General features: G+C 37.8%; 1 protein-coding gene across 1 annotated transcript in view; it reads right to left on the bottom strand.

Moving 5' to 3' along the window:
* Positions 1 to 343: 343 nt before the first annotated feature.
* Positions 344 to 16,263, bottom strand: part of SCARB2 (scavenger receptor class B member 2) — a 59,525-nt gene continuing 43,605 nt past the window's right edge. The window contains exons 6-12 of the mRNA XM_016156026.2: positions 16,089 to 16,208; positions 13,114 to 13,283; positions 10,340 to 10,458; positions 9,090 to 9,163; positions 7,632 to 7,683; positions 4,773 to 4,931; positions 344 to 3,050 (exon numbers count right to left, since the gene is read on the bottom strand). Of these exons, the coding sequence (XP_016011512.1) occupies positions 3,012 to 3,050; positions 4,773 to 4,931; positions 7,632 to 7,683; positions 9,090 to 9,163; positions 10,340 to 10,458; positions 13,114 to 13,283; positions 16,089 to 16,208 (733 nt within the window). The 3' untranslated portion in view covers positions 344 to 3,011. The remainder of the gene's footprint in view (positions 3,051 to 4,772; positions 4,932 to 7,631; positions 7,684 to 9,089; positions 9,164 to 10,339; positions 10,459 to 13,113; positions 13,284 to 16,088; positions 16,209 to 16,263) is intronic.

Raw genomic sequence — 16,263 nt, 5'->3', positions numbered from 1 at the left:
TAGTCGAAGAACCCTATAGAATGAGGCCAAGAACTGTCCCTCTGAGGACTGGGACATTTATCAACTGACTCCTGCACCCTTCGGTTGAGCATTGCTCTAGGGGTATTAACCCCACTTTGCTCCAGGGCTCTAGAGAAACCCCTAAGGAGAATGGCATAGCCAGGGACCTGCTTGAAGTGGGAGTTGTCCAGCTGCTTATAAATGTGCACCACAGTTGAGCTGAAATTAGAGGTGGCCCAAGGGGTGCAACTCAGGCCTGCATCGGACAAGAGGACAAAGTGCATCTGTCAAATGAAACTCTATAGACGACCGGACATATAATGACATAACATAGAATTTCCAGTGCAATTTCATATAAAGTTTTTTTATTAGTGAAAGATATTGTATTAAGGACAGAAATAAACATTTCAAGGATAACATGAAATGACCCAAGTGTACAAACTACATGAAGAGCATTCTGGTCAGCATTCTCTTTAATAGCCACATGCAATTAACTACAGTACAGTAATAGTGCCCAGAGGGCCAAGTATAAAGGTCATCTTCTGCAGAACTCATACCTTCAGCAATTTAAATAAAAAAATTAGTCTCCCTTAAGTAAAACCCCGATAGGGGTTAGTTGTATAGTACTTGCTCCACTTGACTATTAGTGACTTTTCCAGAACTTACGGAAGGAAATAGAGCCTAGTGGAAAAAGCCTAGAGCTAAAAGTGGCAAAGCCCACTTCCTGTCCTGTGCTTGACTCCCAATTTTCCCTGAGAGAAGTGAGGTAACTTCTCTCTGTTTTGTTTCTCCCTAATTTGAATATCATAGTACAGGGCACCAGTGCTCTGTGATTGTGACAATCACAAAGACTTTGGGGGTTTTTCCGGGATGATGGTTCCAAGAGAGTGAACATGATAAATAGTTTGTTATTTTCAACCTAAATCCATTCTTAGTGAATCTATACTCTTGACTGCGATTTATAGGTTTGCCACAGACTTCTCAGAAGAAAAATATCAAGTTAAATAAATAAATAGTTAAGCCAAGTTAACTATTAAGTATCATATGGTAATAATATGTTTTTGGTCTCCCTGCCTCTGTGGAATTCAGTCTAAAGGTGTATCATTAACTGTTACCATTCATAGTATTTAAAAATTTCCTCCTCACAAATGATTGATTCTATCCTGATAATAGAATAAAGCAATGACTTATACTCTGGTTTCTTAGTTTTATTAGTGTAGATAAGTGGATAAATAAAGGAATAAGATATGCCAATTATCTAGTTACATATTTAAAAAATCTAGATATTTGGCTTATTGAAGACAAAATATTTTCAACTTAGTTTTTCACATTTTTGTGACTTGGAGTATCTATAGGTTCTATCTTAATTTATAGAGATGTTAAAAATTTAATGTATTGCCCCTTCAAGAAAGAAAACATATCACAAGGGAGAGAAAACTGGGGCAAGTAAACCAAAGTGATTTACTACCCCCTAAATCAGAAGCTGTTATTTGTAAAATCCATGGCTTTTTTCCTTCATTAGTTTACACTGAAATCCAGTTTTAAAGAATTTTGTAGAATTATTCAGTTGTTAATAAATTCTATGTGCACTTTGCCAGATAATTGTATAGGTTTCTCAATCGAAAATGAACATTGAACTTTGAGAATAATAATAACAAAGCCTTTAAATATGTTTGAATTCTGTGGCAGTCCCTTGACTTAGGTTACACTGAAAGCCAAGAGATTTTCTGGAGCAAGGTGGCCCCACTTGTTCCAATGGACCTTTCTTAAAAGCACATTCTGTGCAATATTTTAACACACTGTCATTCTGTCAGTAAGATAAGTGTCTCAGGCAGTATAAGGGCACATTTTTCTCTATTCTGTGAGTGACAGTAAGCCATAAAACATCGAAAGGAACTGAATCTGAGGAAAGAACAACTTATAAAAACAATTTCAAAGTTACCAAAAAGATGCCCTAGAAAAAATGTCTCCTTAGTATAGTTAGACTTCTGAAACTTACATGCAACTTAAGTTGTGGATTGATGGATTTCCTATATTTATAAATTATTTTACAAATAATCATAATAGTATTTTAATTAACATAGTATCATATTTGGCACAGGTGATTGTGTGTGTGTGTGGTGGGGTGGGGGGGATAAGTTATTGATTATATTCTCCCAGGAGCACCTTTCCACATCAAGATCATTTCAACCAAAAGCATAAATTATCCAATCTCAGAACTAGCACTTAGTTCTACTCTACATGAAATATCTGTACATGTGCTCACCAACATTATCTATGCATTCTTTCAATTCACAAAAGTACAAGTAGAAAATCCTTAGGTGCTTATCACTATTAACTCATCGGTACCTTAGCCCACCAACCCCCTCCCTACTTCATTCCTATCTAGTATGAAAGTAGTTAGAAGACGAATTTTTTTTCATAGAGGAATTATGAACTGATGATTAGCATGAAATGCAATATTTAACTTTTTAAAAGAGGAAATTAGATACATTTGAATGATGTACTGAATGAGGCTTCCATTTTACCCTGGGATCTGAACTCTTATTTACTTCTGGTTTAGGGGTGAAATGAATGAAGGAATACAACATAAAATGGTGTTTATGTATTTTGAGTACAAAGTCTGGTGAATGAAGCCTACCCAATAGGTTAGACCAAATAGAATTAACAAATGATACTGAGACATTAAACCACAACAGTGGTCACAAAATTCTGGAGCTACCAGCACTCAACAACAAAAAAATTACCATACAAGAGTTTATTAAATACTTGCTAAACAAATGAAAAACAAAACAATTTGACAGGGACCACAGGATTTTATGAAGCCTACTGGCCAACATGTCAACCTGTTATTTAACCTCCGGCCAGAATGTCCTCATCACTTGCAGCTCTGGGTCTTCTCCCTTCTCTCACAACAGGCAACAAGCCTGTGAGGACACGGACAGTTTCCCCACGTGACAGTCCAGGTCAGGACAGCTCAACACAGTTCCTTCACCAAGCTCAGACCATGGTTAGGTTCGTATGAGGGGTGCTCTTTCATCTGCAGTTCCCTGTGACTCAGAAGAAAGAGGACAGTGAAGTTAGGTGTTCACGTTAGAAACCTCTCCCCATGTGAAAAGTTGAGGGAAGGGAGAGGGGAAGGAGAAGAAACTGATAAGAAGGTGGTCATCCCACTCACCTCTTTCTTCTTTTGGCCTGCTTCTTGCTCTTCCTTGAACATTCAGCCCTACCCCTCTTAAAGAGGCCTGCTCTGACCACCCCACCCCAGATCCTAGAGCAGCCCCCTTCTCTATACTGACTCAGACTGTAACCCTCATCACACTCTGAATTTGCCTTCTTCCTAGTCTGAAATCTACCAGAGAACAATGTCTTAGAGATCATGTGGGCACTCAAAAATTGCTTGCTTGTTAAATACATGAAGATGATTAATTGCGGGAGCAGTGACAACATTTACATAGACTTTCATCTGTGGTTATGAAAATCTCAGTAACTGTACAGAGTCAGATTGGAAGATCCACAGATGAAAATGGCAAAATAGTTGCCTCATACCTAATTCACACCAACGTGATGGGCATGGGTTAAGAGGCATACTGGAAGAATGTGAAAGACAAGGAAATCTGGGTGAATTTAATTCAGATGGTTTCAACCTATTTCATTTGATACTTCTTCACATGTGCCTAAGATGCTTAGTTGAGGCAGCCAGGAGGGGTAGAAAAAAGACAGCCTTTGCTGCAAAAAGGGAAGCTACTGAGAATTTAAGAAAGGCTCCTAGAGAATGGGATGAAGGGTTAAAGAAGTACAAATGAGTAGTTGATAGATGGTCACAGGGATGCGGAACACGGCAGAGGGAATGCGATTAGCATTAATGTAATAGCTAAATGGGGAGCCAGAGGAGAGAAAGAGCAATTGTTTTACAAACTATATAAATGTCAAACCAAATGTACTGTATACTTGAAACCAATAATAAAATAGATTTTTTTAAAAATCAAGAAAGGCTCCTACAGAAAAGGCTCATTGAAAGTATTTAGACCCCTGGGTTGGCCACTTCAGGCTGGTCACTTAAGGGGGTCCAGCTAACTGTTTATCTCATCCATTTGGGGTTGTTCCCATCCCTCTAAGAAACTAACTACAGCCCCTGTGCTAATCATTTATTATTCAGTGATGACTCAGTGGTAGGTATCTTCTGGTAATACATCAGGGATCCTTTCCAACAGGTCTCTGGTTGCCTTGCTCTATAATCTTACAGCTATCTTACCATACAACTAATGTTTATTGAGCTCTTACTAAATGCTAACACTGGGCCAAGTGCTTTATGTTTACTACATCATATAATCTTCGCAAAAAACTACTAAGAGAGGTCCTAGTATTATCCATTTTCATATGAAGAAACTGAGGAACAGTTTCTAAGGTCATACAGCCATTAAGTGGCAAAACTGGGATTTGAACCCAGGCAGCCTGACACCAAAGCCCAGATGCTTAGCTGTTATATATTCTTCCTCTTTTCCAGATTATTTTCAAAGATGTAAAGCTCACTCCCAGGGATTCCATTCCCACCAAAAGAGCTCCACACATTGGACAATACCACTCTATCATCCCTCCTTCTTTGACACATTTCCCTTGCTTCTCATTTTGCCCAGTAGTAATATAACCAAGAAATCACTGTGCCCAGCATAAAACCTCAGAATCCACCCTAAGGAGCCAGCTGACAGCCCTCCCACTGAAGCCTAGTTGAATTTCTCAGGTAAAAGTTTTCCAGTAAGAAAGAAGCTCACCTCATCCCCAGATCCCTGTCCTCGGCACGCGAGCCATGTGAAGACCAAACCAAAGAACACACCCAGCGCCATGATGATGTAGGGTATGTTGGTGATGATCAAGGTAGTGTTAACCACAGACTTCAGTCGACTTGCAGTCTCTTTATCAATGAGAACACTCTGGAGCAGGGGCAGGATGAGGCAAGAAAGCAGTATTGCCCTGATTACTAAAAATCAAGTGCATAAAGTTTGTTGCTTTATTTTTCTTTCAAATCATTAAACACAATTTGGGTATGTCCTTCTGTTAGCAATCAGAAATACTGAAAATCCATTTATAAATGAGAACAACCAGAGGGAGCATTCATTCATTAATGTCTTCCCTTTTTTTCCTGAAGACATGTTTTAGTCTCAGAATAGGTTGGAAAGAGGAGGGAAAAAATATTCAGAAATATTGAGATATCATCTTTTTTGGTGTCAAAAAAACTCTAATTTATTCTTCAAAATCTCAACATAACTTCCTTCCAGTTTTCTCTGGCCACCTCAGGCCTGGTTAGAAGTCCCTTTTCTGCGCTTCCAGCTTATTCTCTAAAATCCTCCATCACTGTATTCTCACTCTGCATTGTAACTATCTGTTTCCATGCTGGTCTCCTTATGATTCCAAGGTCTCTAAAAGCAAAATTTTTAATTCAGTCACCTCAACACTGGGTATAGCACCCTGCACACAATGGGTGCTTAATTAATGTCAGTCAATAAAATAAATGAATCAATCAAACGGTCCAACAATGGTATGCAGAACACATAATTTCTCTCTTGGTTAGATCTATACTGTTCAGAACCAGGGGTCTTCACAGAAAGTGTTCAGGGAAATTCTGGGGCCAACCAGAATTTCAGAGGGTGTTATAACTAAGGAGTTGTTCTAGAATAACACTTTCTGTATGAAGGACAAAGGTATTATCACCTTAAACTGTCATGGGTGAAATTCTTAATTACATAAAAATTATTAGCAACAAATAAGACTTTGGGCTTAATATGGCTCAATTTACATTGGATTGAGGCAGAGGATGGAGATCTAGGGCTGGTTTTTCCAATAACTAGCCAAGGCCCGTCAAGATCAGAGTCTCCTCCTCTGGAAAAAGGGAGTGGGAGAGCAGCCTCCAAGATCACTTCCAGGTCTCCCAGGACTCAATCTAGTCTTTAAAAAAAATTGAAGCAGAAATTCAGGTGGACGGCACTTCAAATATGCTGCAACTATGAACGCCAGCTTGCAGAGCAGGTTCATTCTTTACTTACAAAAAGCCCTACATTCATGCCCCTCCAAACAAGTAACAATGATAACCCAGTAGTAACTGCAATACAGGTCCTAGAAATTGGTAAATACTGCCTGAATTTTTCCTATAAAACAATAAAAGCCTTGTCTTAGCACTGTAATCACAAATCTTTCAAAAGTTTATAAATGTGTCTATCGACATAATGCTAAGTTTAAAAAATGTCATCAGTTTACCCATTTATAACTAAGGAGTTGTTCTAGAATAACACTTTCTAGAATAATACTTTAGATACAGTTTAAAACTGTATCTAAAGTATGGTCTCAAATTGTCACATCGAAACCAGAAAAATACTGAGGCAACTTAAGCAGATGTCAACTACAGTTCCCTCTGAGTGATAGACTTATCAGTGGTTCACTTTTTAAATACTTTTTTTTAATTTCCCAAGAGTCCTATAAAGAACACATTAGTTTTACAAAATGGAAACCATTAAACTATCTTTTTTTTTTTTTTATAAAGTTGTTATAAATATTGTTGAGGAATATAAAGCAAGTTAAAAACAATATGTTGGTCCGGCTCAGGTTTTGTGAAAAGTGATTTTTTAATTTCCTTTTTCTTGCTAATCTCTATTACTAGCTTTTCGACAAATAACAAGTATTTTTAGGGAAGAGAGAAAAATAATAAAAACTTTAAAAAATACTGTTGTTAATAACAAAATCCAGCCAACTGAGAATTTATTGAGGGGGAAAAAACCCTGCAGTTTCCCCCTCAAAACTGGGTAGAAGAGAAAGGGAAACTGGGGAGACAGAATTACAGTAAATATGATATGTGATTCAGAAAAAAAAATTATCACCGGTGTCTTAAATAGTGGGTGTTTTCTGAACTTTCAAAGTACGCTTTTCTTTGCAAAACTTCAATTTATACCTAACATTTAGAGATAAAATGTCTGTAGGTACACTGTGAAAGAAATATTTCTTCAGAGAAACTCCTTTTGTTTCAACTAAGACAGGATCTGTTTCCCATAATTCATGATATATGTTTGTTTACCAGAAAGTAGAAAAAATTTTGCTATAATGAGGCAATCATGTATCACTGAAATTAGTGGGCATGTATTACATTTTATTAACAATTTCTTTAACTACCTCACACAGAATTTGTATGTTGCCAATCATTTTAATTTTAGTCTTCCCTTCCTCCTCAACTAATAAATGGGTAAACTGATGACATTTTACAAACTGGCAAGGTTTCAAAGAAGGAGGAGATGCAAAGAAAGATTTAATTGGACATCTTAGCATTGGCTATTTATGCTATTTCAACTGTGTCTGATATTGCTTCATTGACCCTTGCATTTTGTTTCTTACAAAACTGGCTTCCAAGAAGGGAGTTTTACCCAACACCTGTTCTTGAGAAGGGAAATTTTTTTGTTATTTTCAAATCCTTGACATAGATGTCTTCATATAAACACATAAACAAATTTTCTGAGGACGAATTTTTTAAAAATAATCTTTTCCCCTTTTTTACATCTTAAATGATGCATAGCTACAATAGAAGACATCATAATGGAAGGTTCTCAAGCCTTCACAGGTAAAACATACTGGTGGCTCATAGGACTTACCTCATTGACGTACATCACTGGGAAAACCATGGTTCTGATGTTTCCCGTTTCACTACAAAGACAAAAGATGAGATCATTTCATAGACATCCTCATTGTGATGGCACACTGGACTCGAGAGACAAGTTTACATGAAAATGTCAATATACTTATTTCATTAAATTCACCAGAATTTATGCAGACTTCTTAATTATATTTGCAAACACATATCAATCAGAAGTTAGATTCCTGTCAGTCTAGAAATTCCTAGTGTTGCACACTTATGTAAATTTTATCAAAAAGAAGAGTCTGAAAAGAAATTCATCAAAATGATTACTATTTTCCCAAGAATTATCAGAGGGGAGGCTGCAGGCCAGACAGAATAATCTGCCAGTGCTCAGAGTATTTTGTAACCAGGCCACTAGGTGCTGTCTTCACAAGATCCTGGAGCGATCACTTATTGATCCATGCACCTGCTCTGCCCTGGTGTTTTGGGGACATTATCTCATTTAATTCTTACAGTAGTCCCATGCAGTAGCTATTACCATCTCAGGTTTAAGATGAGGAATTTACAGTTCACAGTAATTTGTCCAGGGCCAGCAAGAGGAAGTGATGAAGCCAGGACGGTAATTCCATTTCAATTTTATAGCTCTAGATCTTAACTGCTAAATTATATTGCCACATGGTGACAAAATGCACTCTTGCAAAACACATCTGCTTCCTAGAAGGATCCATGACATATGGGGTTAAATCTGGCATATTCGATGGGGGAACCAACAAAATTTTATAGATGGATGAATGATAGAGAGATACATCTTTATGTAAATAGAAAGAGTAGATAGATAAATAGTATGATGTACAGTTTTACATGTTTTTCATTCAACATTAAATCATAAGCATTTTCTCATATCCAAAAAATTCCATTGAAAAGTCTGAGCAGGAGACTATACTTAGGGATCCTAATTCAGTAGCGGGTTTTAGACAGAGTGTGGGGAGGAAAGGCTGGACTTAAGAGAACATTTTAGCTGCCCAAGTGGAGCTTGTGGCTGGTCCTGGGTGGGAGCAGTGGGAAAGAAAAGAAGGGAAGCAACCAGATTCATGGCGAGGAAAACACTTAGTGGAATGGGTGAGAGCAGATGCCGTAGCTTGACCAGCTGTGAGTTCCAGCAAGTTATTTAACCTCTCTGTCTCATTTTCCTCATCTGTGAAATGGGGATAATACAGCATTATTATGAGGAATAAATGAATTAATGTATGTAAAGTACTTAGAAAAATGCCTGACCAATGGAAAGCACTCTCTATGTGTTTGATTAAATAAGTAAATTCCAAAACCAAGGCACCCTAAGGAAATGCTGGTCATGCCTCATTCCTGAAGGGCAGGGTGGGCAGCCTTAGAGTGGACTGTACCCCTCTGGATATCATTCCCAAGAGTCAGTGTAGCAAAACCACCCTTTGCCTCTGCAGAAAGCAGCAAAACTTACATGAAGTCATCTATTTTTTCGACATAAATGTTGATTTGGAACCTCTTTGCTGCCCTAAGGATAACTCCAGTCAACTGCAAATCAGAGAATTGGAAAGAAAACATTATTAAGACTATAAAGAATTTTTTTTTTTTTTTTACCATTTCTGTGTAGTTCTGATAAACAAAGTGACCCCTGCCATATTTGATAAATACAGTGAGACAAGGGAAAACTGACCCCAGAGTGGAATGAGAACTGTGGATTATTTTAGGTCCCTGGTAGACCAATGTTTCTCAAACTTTAATATACATGTGAGTTCTTGTTAAAATGGAGATTCTGATTCAGTAGGTCTGGGGTGGGCCTTGAGATTAGACACTTCTAACAAGCTCCCAGGATGCTGCCACTTTGAATAGCAAAGACCTAAAGGATCCTGGCAGATGGGAGATCCCACAGACACCATCAGGAGAACAGTGGTCACTGCCAGAGAACAGTGCCCAAGTGTAGTTAGGGCCCACTTAGCAGACAGCAGCTGCTGTCATCTTTCCAGTGGCAGCTCCCTCCACCTTTGCACTAAGGTCATGGGACCTCACCAAGCCCTTGGTAACAAGCACTTGCTAATAGTTTGGCTAACAAAAAGGAACTTACTGATGGCTGATGGCTGAGAGAGAAAAGGGAGAAAACCATACCTGATCTTATTCACAAAAAGATAAGACAACTGATTTCACAGATACAAATACAATGAGTGTGGCTCAGAATGAAGTCCCCATAAATTGCTGTGTTAAAAGAATGTTTTTGCTTTTCTTTTAATTTGCCATGTGTTCAAAAGCTCAAGAATGTGAAGATATCTGACCTTTAATTCAGTTCCTACAGTGAGAGGCTGTGACATTGTAAAATGATATGTCCTTTTTTCATTTTTCTCTTCTATGAATATAAGATTAAAGTATATGTGTATCTGATACCTTTTCAATTAATAATACATAATAAACTCTAAAAAGTACCTGAAGAAAAATGTTTGCCAAAAGTAAATGAAGCTAATATACATATTTACAAATATATATATCTGTGTGCTGGTGTTTCTGCATATTAGATCCAGCCTTCTAATTACAGGGCAATAAGATTATGCATCGCCTTGCAGTAAGCTGAGTTTCCTCTGCTTGATCATATATAAAAGGAAGACAGTATATTTCCTAAGAGTGCTAAGGTCTAAACCAGAGAACATGGTATAGACAGAATGAAATGTGCCCTATTACCAGGAAGAGGTGTGTACTCACGGGATTAATGTCCACAAATGTCTCATGATATTCCTTACTTGGATGCATGCCTTCTATGGCAGAAATAAATCTTTCATCTGCTTGGTAGAAGTGTGGGAAAGATAAAATAATAGGTGCACCTACATTTTAAGAAAAACACAAATGAATGATAGTGTTATTAAAAGTCTCAAATGAATATAAAGTTCCTGACTACAAACCTGGTTCCTAAATAAGGATAAAAAAAGCTATACATAAGTAAACTTGACTGAGAGAGGGCAAGCTAAAATTCCATTCTATACCTCCTAGCTCAGGATTTATACTTCGTTTTCTGACATCTCGTTATTTTATTCCAGAATATATATAAAAGTTCTGGCTAAATTATTTATTCTTCAACAAACATCCTGACTCTATAAAATGTAAATGCTTTAAACTCATTATTTTAATTAATGTTCCCAGCAGCTCTATGAAGTTAAATTTTTATCTTGATTTTGCCTTTGAGGAAAGTGAGGTTCAGAGAAGTTACAAAATTTAGCCAGGGATATTCAGCTATTAGTAATAGAGAAAGAATTCTAATTGAATGAAGGATATTTATCTCAAAGCACTTGTTTCAACTATAATTCTCTATCAGTAAACAGACCTTTTTTCTTTGGCTTGCTTTTCTTTATTTGTTTTACCTACGAGAGGCTTTATTCTCCTGCATATGTTAAAGCAGAATTTTTAAGACTTTGCTTGGTCATCACATCTGCCCGGCTTTTGACTAGATCAAGTCTACCAACATGAAGACTTTTTTTTTCTTTCCTATTCATTTTAATAAACAAATAGGGAAACAAATTATTAAAGGAAACCTATTCCAGATTTTGCTATTGAAGAGGAGGTAGGGACGCAATAATTACTGCTGGCAAAAAACTATTTTTAGAGAAGTTAGCTTATTGTCAAGTAATTTAAATCTGCTTACATATCTGCCAGCCTATGGCTCAAAATACACATCATCTGTCACATACACAAGTGTTTTGCTCTCTACTCCTCAACAGTTCCACAAAACCATAAATTCCTTCCTTGTAACCTAAAGTCACTTTTAATATGTACTTTCAATAATCTCTTGAGTGTTTAATAAGGGCCAGACACTGTTCTGAGTATTGTACATACATTAGCTCTAACTTTTACACAGCTTCCAAGAAAGTTATAATCACCCCCAGTTTTGGATAAGAAAACTGATGTCTGGAACTCTCCTTAATCAACTTGGCCAATGTGCTAACAAATAGATTAGGACTCAAACCCACTTCTGCCTGACTCCAGAACACTCATCATCCTACTACCTAAAGTGTTCCCCTGGGAATTCGAAACACCTGATGATAATCCTGGAGAGTTTAACATTTCAGTCTATATTTGAGAATATATACGAGGCAAGAGGGAAAAACATGTAGCAAGAGGTTTGACTGCTGCAAATAGAATCTTTCTGTTGATTCCGACTTCTTGGGGAAGCGGAATGTTAACAAAATAAGAAAAATATGTCTTCAATTGTGTCTGGGACCAGAGGCACATGGGCTGAGTGGGCAGGGCATTGTTTCAGGACCATTCACCCAGGAAGACAGCAGGAGAGGTCAGAAGCAGAAACTTGTTTCCATTTACCTTAGGTCTTATCTCCGGGTAAGGATACCGTGTCCCCTAGCACAGCGCTTCCAAACGCGTAGGCACTAGCGTCATGACAATCACCTGGAGCTCATGTTAAAACTACAAATTCTGGGGCCCTAGTGTGTGGGCCCTGGGACAAATATTTTTGATGATTCTCCAGATAATCTTGAAGCAAGGCTGGGTTTGGGAGGCAATGCCCCATCAGGCAAGGACAGGGAGGACACTGCTGACCTCAAATGTATTCCAAAGGAGATTTTCAAACCAATTAGACAAGAGAGCAAAAGTTAGCACATTACTTTATTCAGGAGAAAAGCGTTATAAAGTTTCTCAAGAGAAACTATAAAGAGAAATTATAGCCTAAGAAGACTAACAGTATGACTATGAGGAGACTCTAGTTCCAGCATGGACTTGCTGAGAGAGAAGGATTTTATATAAATCATGTTCTCTCACTGAGCCCTGGTTTCCACAGTTATAAAGAGAGGGCATTGGATGTCTCTCTAGCAAAGTTACTGTGAAAAACTACGTAACATGTGATTGTTAAAACTAGTCCTCAAGAAAAAAATGCTTTTGTTAGCTGTACCATGAAAATTCTGCCTTATTCATGGAAAGAAGTGGAATAGTTCAGACATTAAAAAACACTGGGAAATTTAGTCAGGGTTTAAAGTTCGCTCTGCTTCAAAATCATTGAGACTCTTGACTAAGATACGTATTTTCTCATTACCAAGTTCTCCACTTTCTCTTTCAGCATTGTTTTGAACATGAAATCAATTAATGCTTTACATGTATTAATTACATGTAAATATGTAAAGGACTTAAAAGAATGACTGGTACTAGTGAGTGCGAGTAAACATGCTATTATTACTATTAAGACTTCTAAACTACTACCCAGAAAAAAACATATCATGGCATTCTAGCAATAAAAAGCATTATAGGAAAGCCGATAATTCTTTTTTCTTCCTTCCTTCCTTCCTTCCTTCCTTCCTTCCTTCCTTCCTTCCTTCCTTTCTTTTCTTTTTTCTTTTTTCTTTTTTTTTTACCATTCTATAGTCATGTTATAAAACACTGTTCTTGAAAGGTCGAAACTGTTCTATTGGGCTGACAACACTGTTTGTTGAAGAACAGCAATCTTGCATTCCAGACACTAATAATTATGTTATCCTTACCATTCTTGCAGACACTGACATTCAGAACTCCTGAGCCCAGGCAGTTTCCTTTAGGTATACAGAAACCGGCATTGTCTGAGGTATTGGCTAATATTTCTTCAGGTACTGTATACCGAAAGGCAGGCAGTCCTTGTACGCTCTCAAAGTCACTGAAAGTTATATACAATGACCTGTTATGAAGTAAGAACAGAAAGTCAGTGTGGGCTCCAGTCAGAGCAATCTGGCCTGAATTAGCAACAATTCTCAGGTACAACATGGCTAAAAGCTTAGAGGGTGCAGTGGACAATGAAGATGCAAAAGAAAGCTTGAAAGGAGCTCAACCCACTCAATGTGTATTAATAAAGTAGGAGATGGACTATTGTGAAGGGTGTTTAAGAGGTAGCAACCACAGTAATATCCAAATTAAGGCCAAGAGAAAAACCTACTGTGTGGTAGAACATTAAGAACATGACATATAGAATGGAGACTCACACTGAAAGAAATAAGAGTGGGCTAGACCAGCAAGGACACATGTCAGCATGGATGAAGCAAAAGCAAAGGAAAAGAATCAAGGGTAAAAAAGCCAGAGCAGAAGAGGTGGTGAAGGGCTTTGCCTGGAAGGTTCTTAAGGTCTGGAAAAGCGCCTCATCAGACAGATACTTGATTAGAATATATATTTTAATAAAAAGTTTCCATATTTTGCCCTAGTCATTGTGTCAGAGGTTGACACAATTCTGCCTTCAGTCATTAGGGAGTTCAAACAGTTGTCCCACCTAAAAAACTAACCCCCGCATATGTTTGCACAGCACCTGAGTATAGGTATCCCTTGCTTTTCGAAAGCTTGTGTTACACTACTTTGCTTTTATGAAAGAACTACATTAGTACCTGTTTTTGCTAACAGAAAGAAATCCAAAGAGGATTTTTGCTTTCGAAAACAAAAACAAAAAGGCAAAAAAACAAAAATAGCATTCAGGATTTGTTTTGCAGCCAGCCGAGAGGCTGCGTCCATGCCAGGCAGTGAGAGGGGCCCTGCCAAGCTCCTGCCCCGGAACCACACTCAGTATCTCAGCATCAAGCCCTAGAGCTTTGAATTGTGTCTGTGAGCATCTGCGCTTTATCTTGATTTTATTAGCAAGATGGGTCCTGAGAGAGCTCATAAGGTTTACAGTTAGCATGAAACTGGATGTAATTAAGTGTATTTGGTATGATTTGGTAGGTTATTTTTTGTCTGGGAATGCTCAAAAATTTCTTTCATTAAGTTAATGGTAACTGCTTCTCCACTTTACTCGAATCAACTTAAGGAAGGCTTCCTAAGGAACCCTCTACTTTCTGATAGCGGGTAAACTTGTAACAAACAAAGCACTTTCACATTCATTGATCCTTCAGCCCTTCATTTGCAGGTCGAGAGAAATTGTTTTCAGCACCTCACTTTTTCACCTTTGAACCAGAGGTGGGATACTGCTCTCGCAGGGTTGTGTGCCCAGAGGGAACCACTATGCTGAACTTGGGTTTTATTATTCCCAAGAAGGTCTTTTATCTTCATATATGTACATATTCTTAATATGTGGTACTGTTTTTTATTTTTAAATGTCAATAAACAGTACACAATATTCTCTTCCTGTAATTTGCTTCTTCATTCAATATTATATTTTTAAGATATTTTTACATTAATGTACATAGCTCTGGCTCTTACATTTTAAATCCTATATAGTATTCCACCTATGACTACACCAGAATTTATTTATATTCTTTTTTTAATAAGCACTTAGATTGCTTCCAATTTTTCACTACTACAATGTGCAATGAACATTTCTGTCTGTGTCCTTGCATGTTTATGCAAGCGTTCTTCAGGCTGGGCAAACTACGCAGAATAGAAGTGCAGAAGTATGGAACTCCTGTCTCTGGCTTTACTATACATTGTCAAATGGTTCTTCAAAGTGCTTGTACCAGGTAAGAATATATTTCTTCTGTGCCAAATCTTGAAAAGACAAACGAAATAACCTCTTACTGCCCTGATAAGTGTCCTTGTCTCACTCAATTGCACTCAAATGCATTTTCTATTCCTTTAGTCTTTCCACAGATATTTATTGAATGGAGCAGCCAGGCTGATGACTGTGCCATTCTGTATGAGATGAAAAGGGTCTAAACCATGGCATAGACAGCGGGGATGGGGAGGTGGGGATGAATGCAAGAGCTATTTCTGAAGAGAAATCAGTCCTCAATGTTTTTGCAGGGCTGGTGGGGTAGGTGGTTTGGTCACACGAGGTATGAAAAATGAACAGTAATTCTTGAGACTATTGAATCAATAGTGTCAAATGTGACTACGTCATTTCCGATTTTTGGGAAGCCTCACAAAAAGCCTTACAGGGGTGAGTGGGAGAGAAGATGGAGACTGTGAGTCAGACACTCATTCAAGCAGTTTGAGGGTGGTGGCTAGAAGTTTGTAGAGAAGGAGCAGGCAGGAGAGAGAGACTACAGGATGAGTAAGAATAAATATGATCAATGGAAAAGTTATAGCTAAGTAAATAACTATAAACTCTGAAATATGGTTTATTTATCTTCTATGTAGAGATTACTTGTTGACTGGAAAAAGACCAGGTCAAATTTCATGCTTGACAACGCATGTAAGAGCCAACACTTAATATTATTTACTGTGTGACAGGCCCTGGGTTAAGTATTTTACTAATAGTGACTCATTTGTCCTCATAATAACTCTCAGGCTAGGCAACTATTTTTATCCTTATCTTACAAATGAGGAAAGTGAGGCACTGAGTGATTAAATAACTTTCCAAGGTCACACAGCTGTAAGTGATAGAGCCAGCGTTCAAACCAGAGCAGCCAGGCTCTGGAGTCTGTGCTCTACACTGTCTCTCAGTACGCCATCATCATTTATCACTGATTAAACACAAATAGCCATGCCTAACAAGTGTAGCCACATATAGTCCTCACACTTTTGGTGGTCATGCAGCCAAAAAACTTATTTTTGAAGTTCTTACCTGCAAAAATCAGATGGAAAGATATAAAGGACTTCGTCTTTGGTTATTAATGGGTGAAAAATATCTCCGTCTGTTCCATTAATCATATTGCACTTGTCTGTTGTCCACCAGTCAAGTGACCTGTAATTGATAAGCATAAGGAAAAATTAAGAGGATCGAATTTGATTTCAGATTC

Source organism: Rousettus aegyptiacus, unplaced genomic scaffold (assembly GCF_014176215.1).
Source record: "Rousettus aegyptiacus isolate mRouAeg1 unplaced genomic scaffold, mRouAeg1.p scaffold_m13_p_10, whole genome shotgun sequence".
In the NCBI taxonomy this organism is placed as follows: Eukaryota; Metazoa; Chordata; class Mammalia; order Chiroptera; family Pteropodidae; genus Rousettus; species Rousettus aegyptiacus.
Note: the sequence above shows the minus strand (reverse complement) of the source record. Positions and strands in the feature narration are given on the sequence as shown.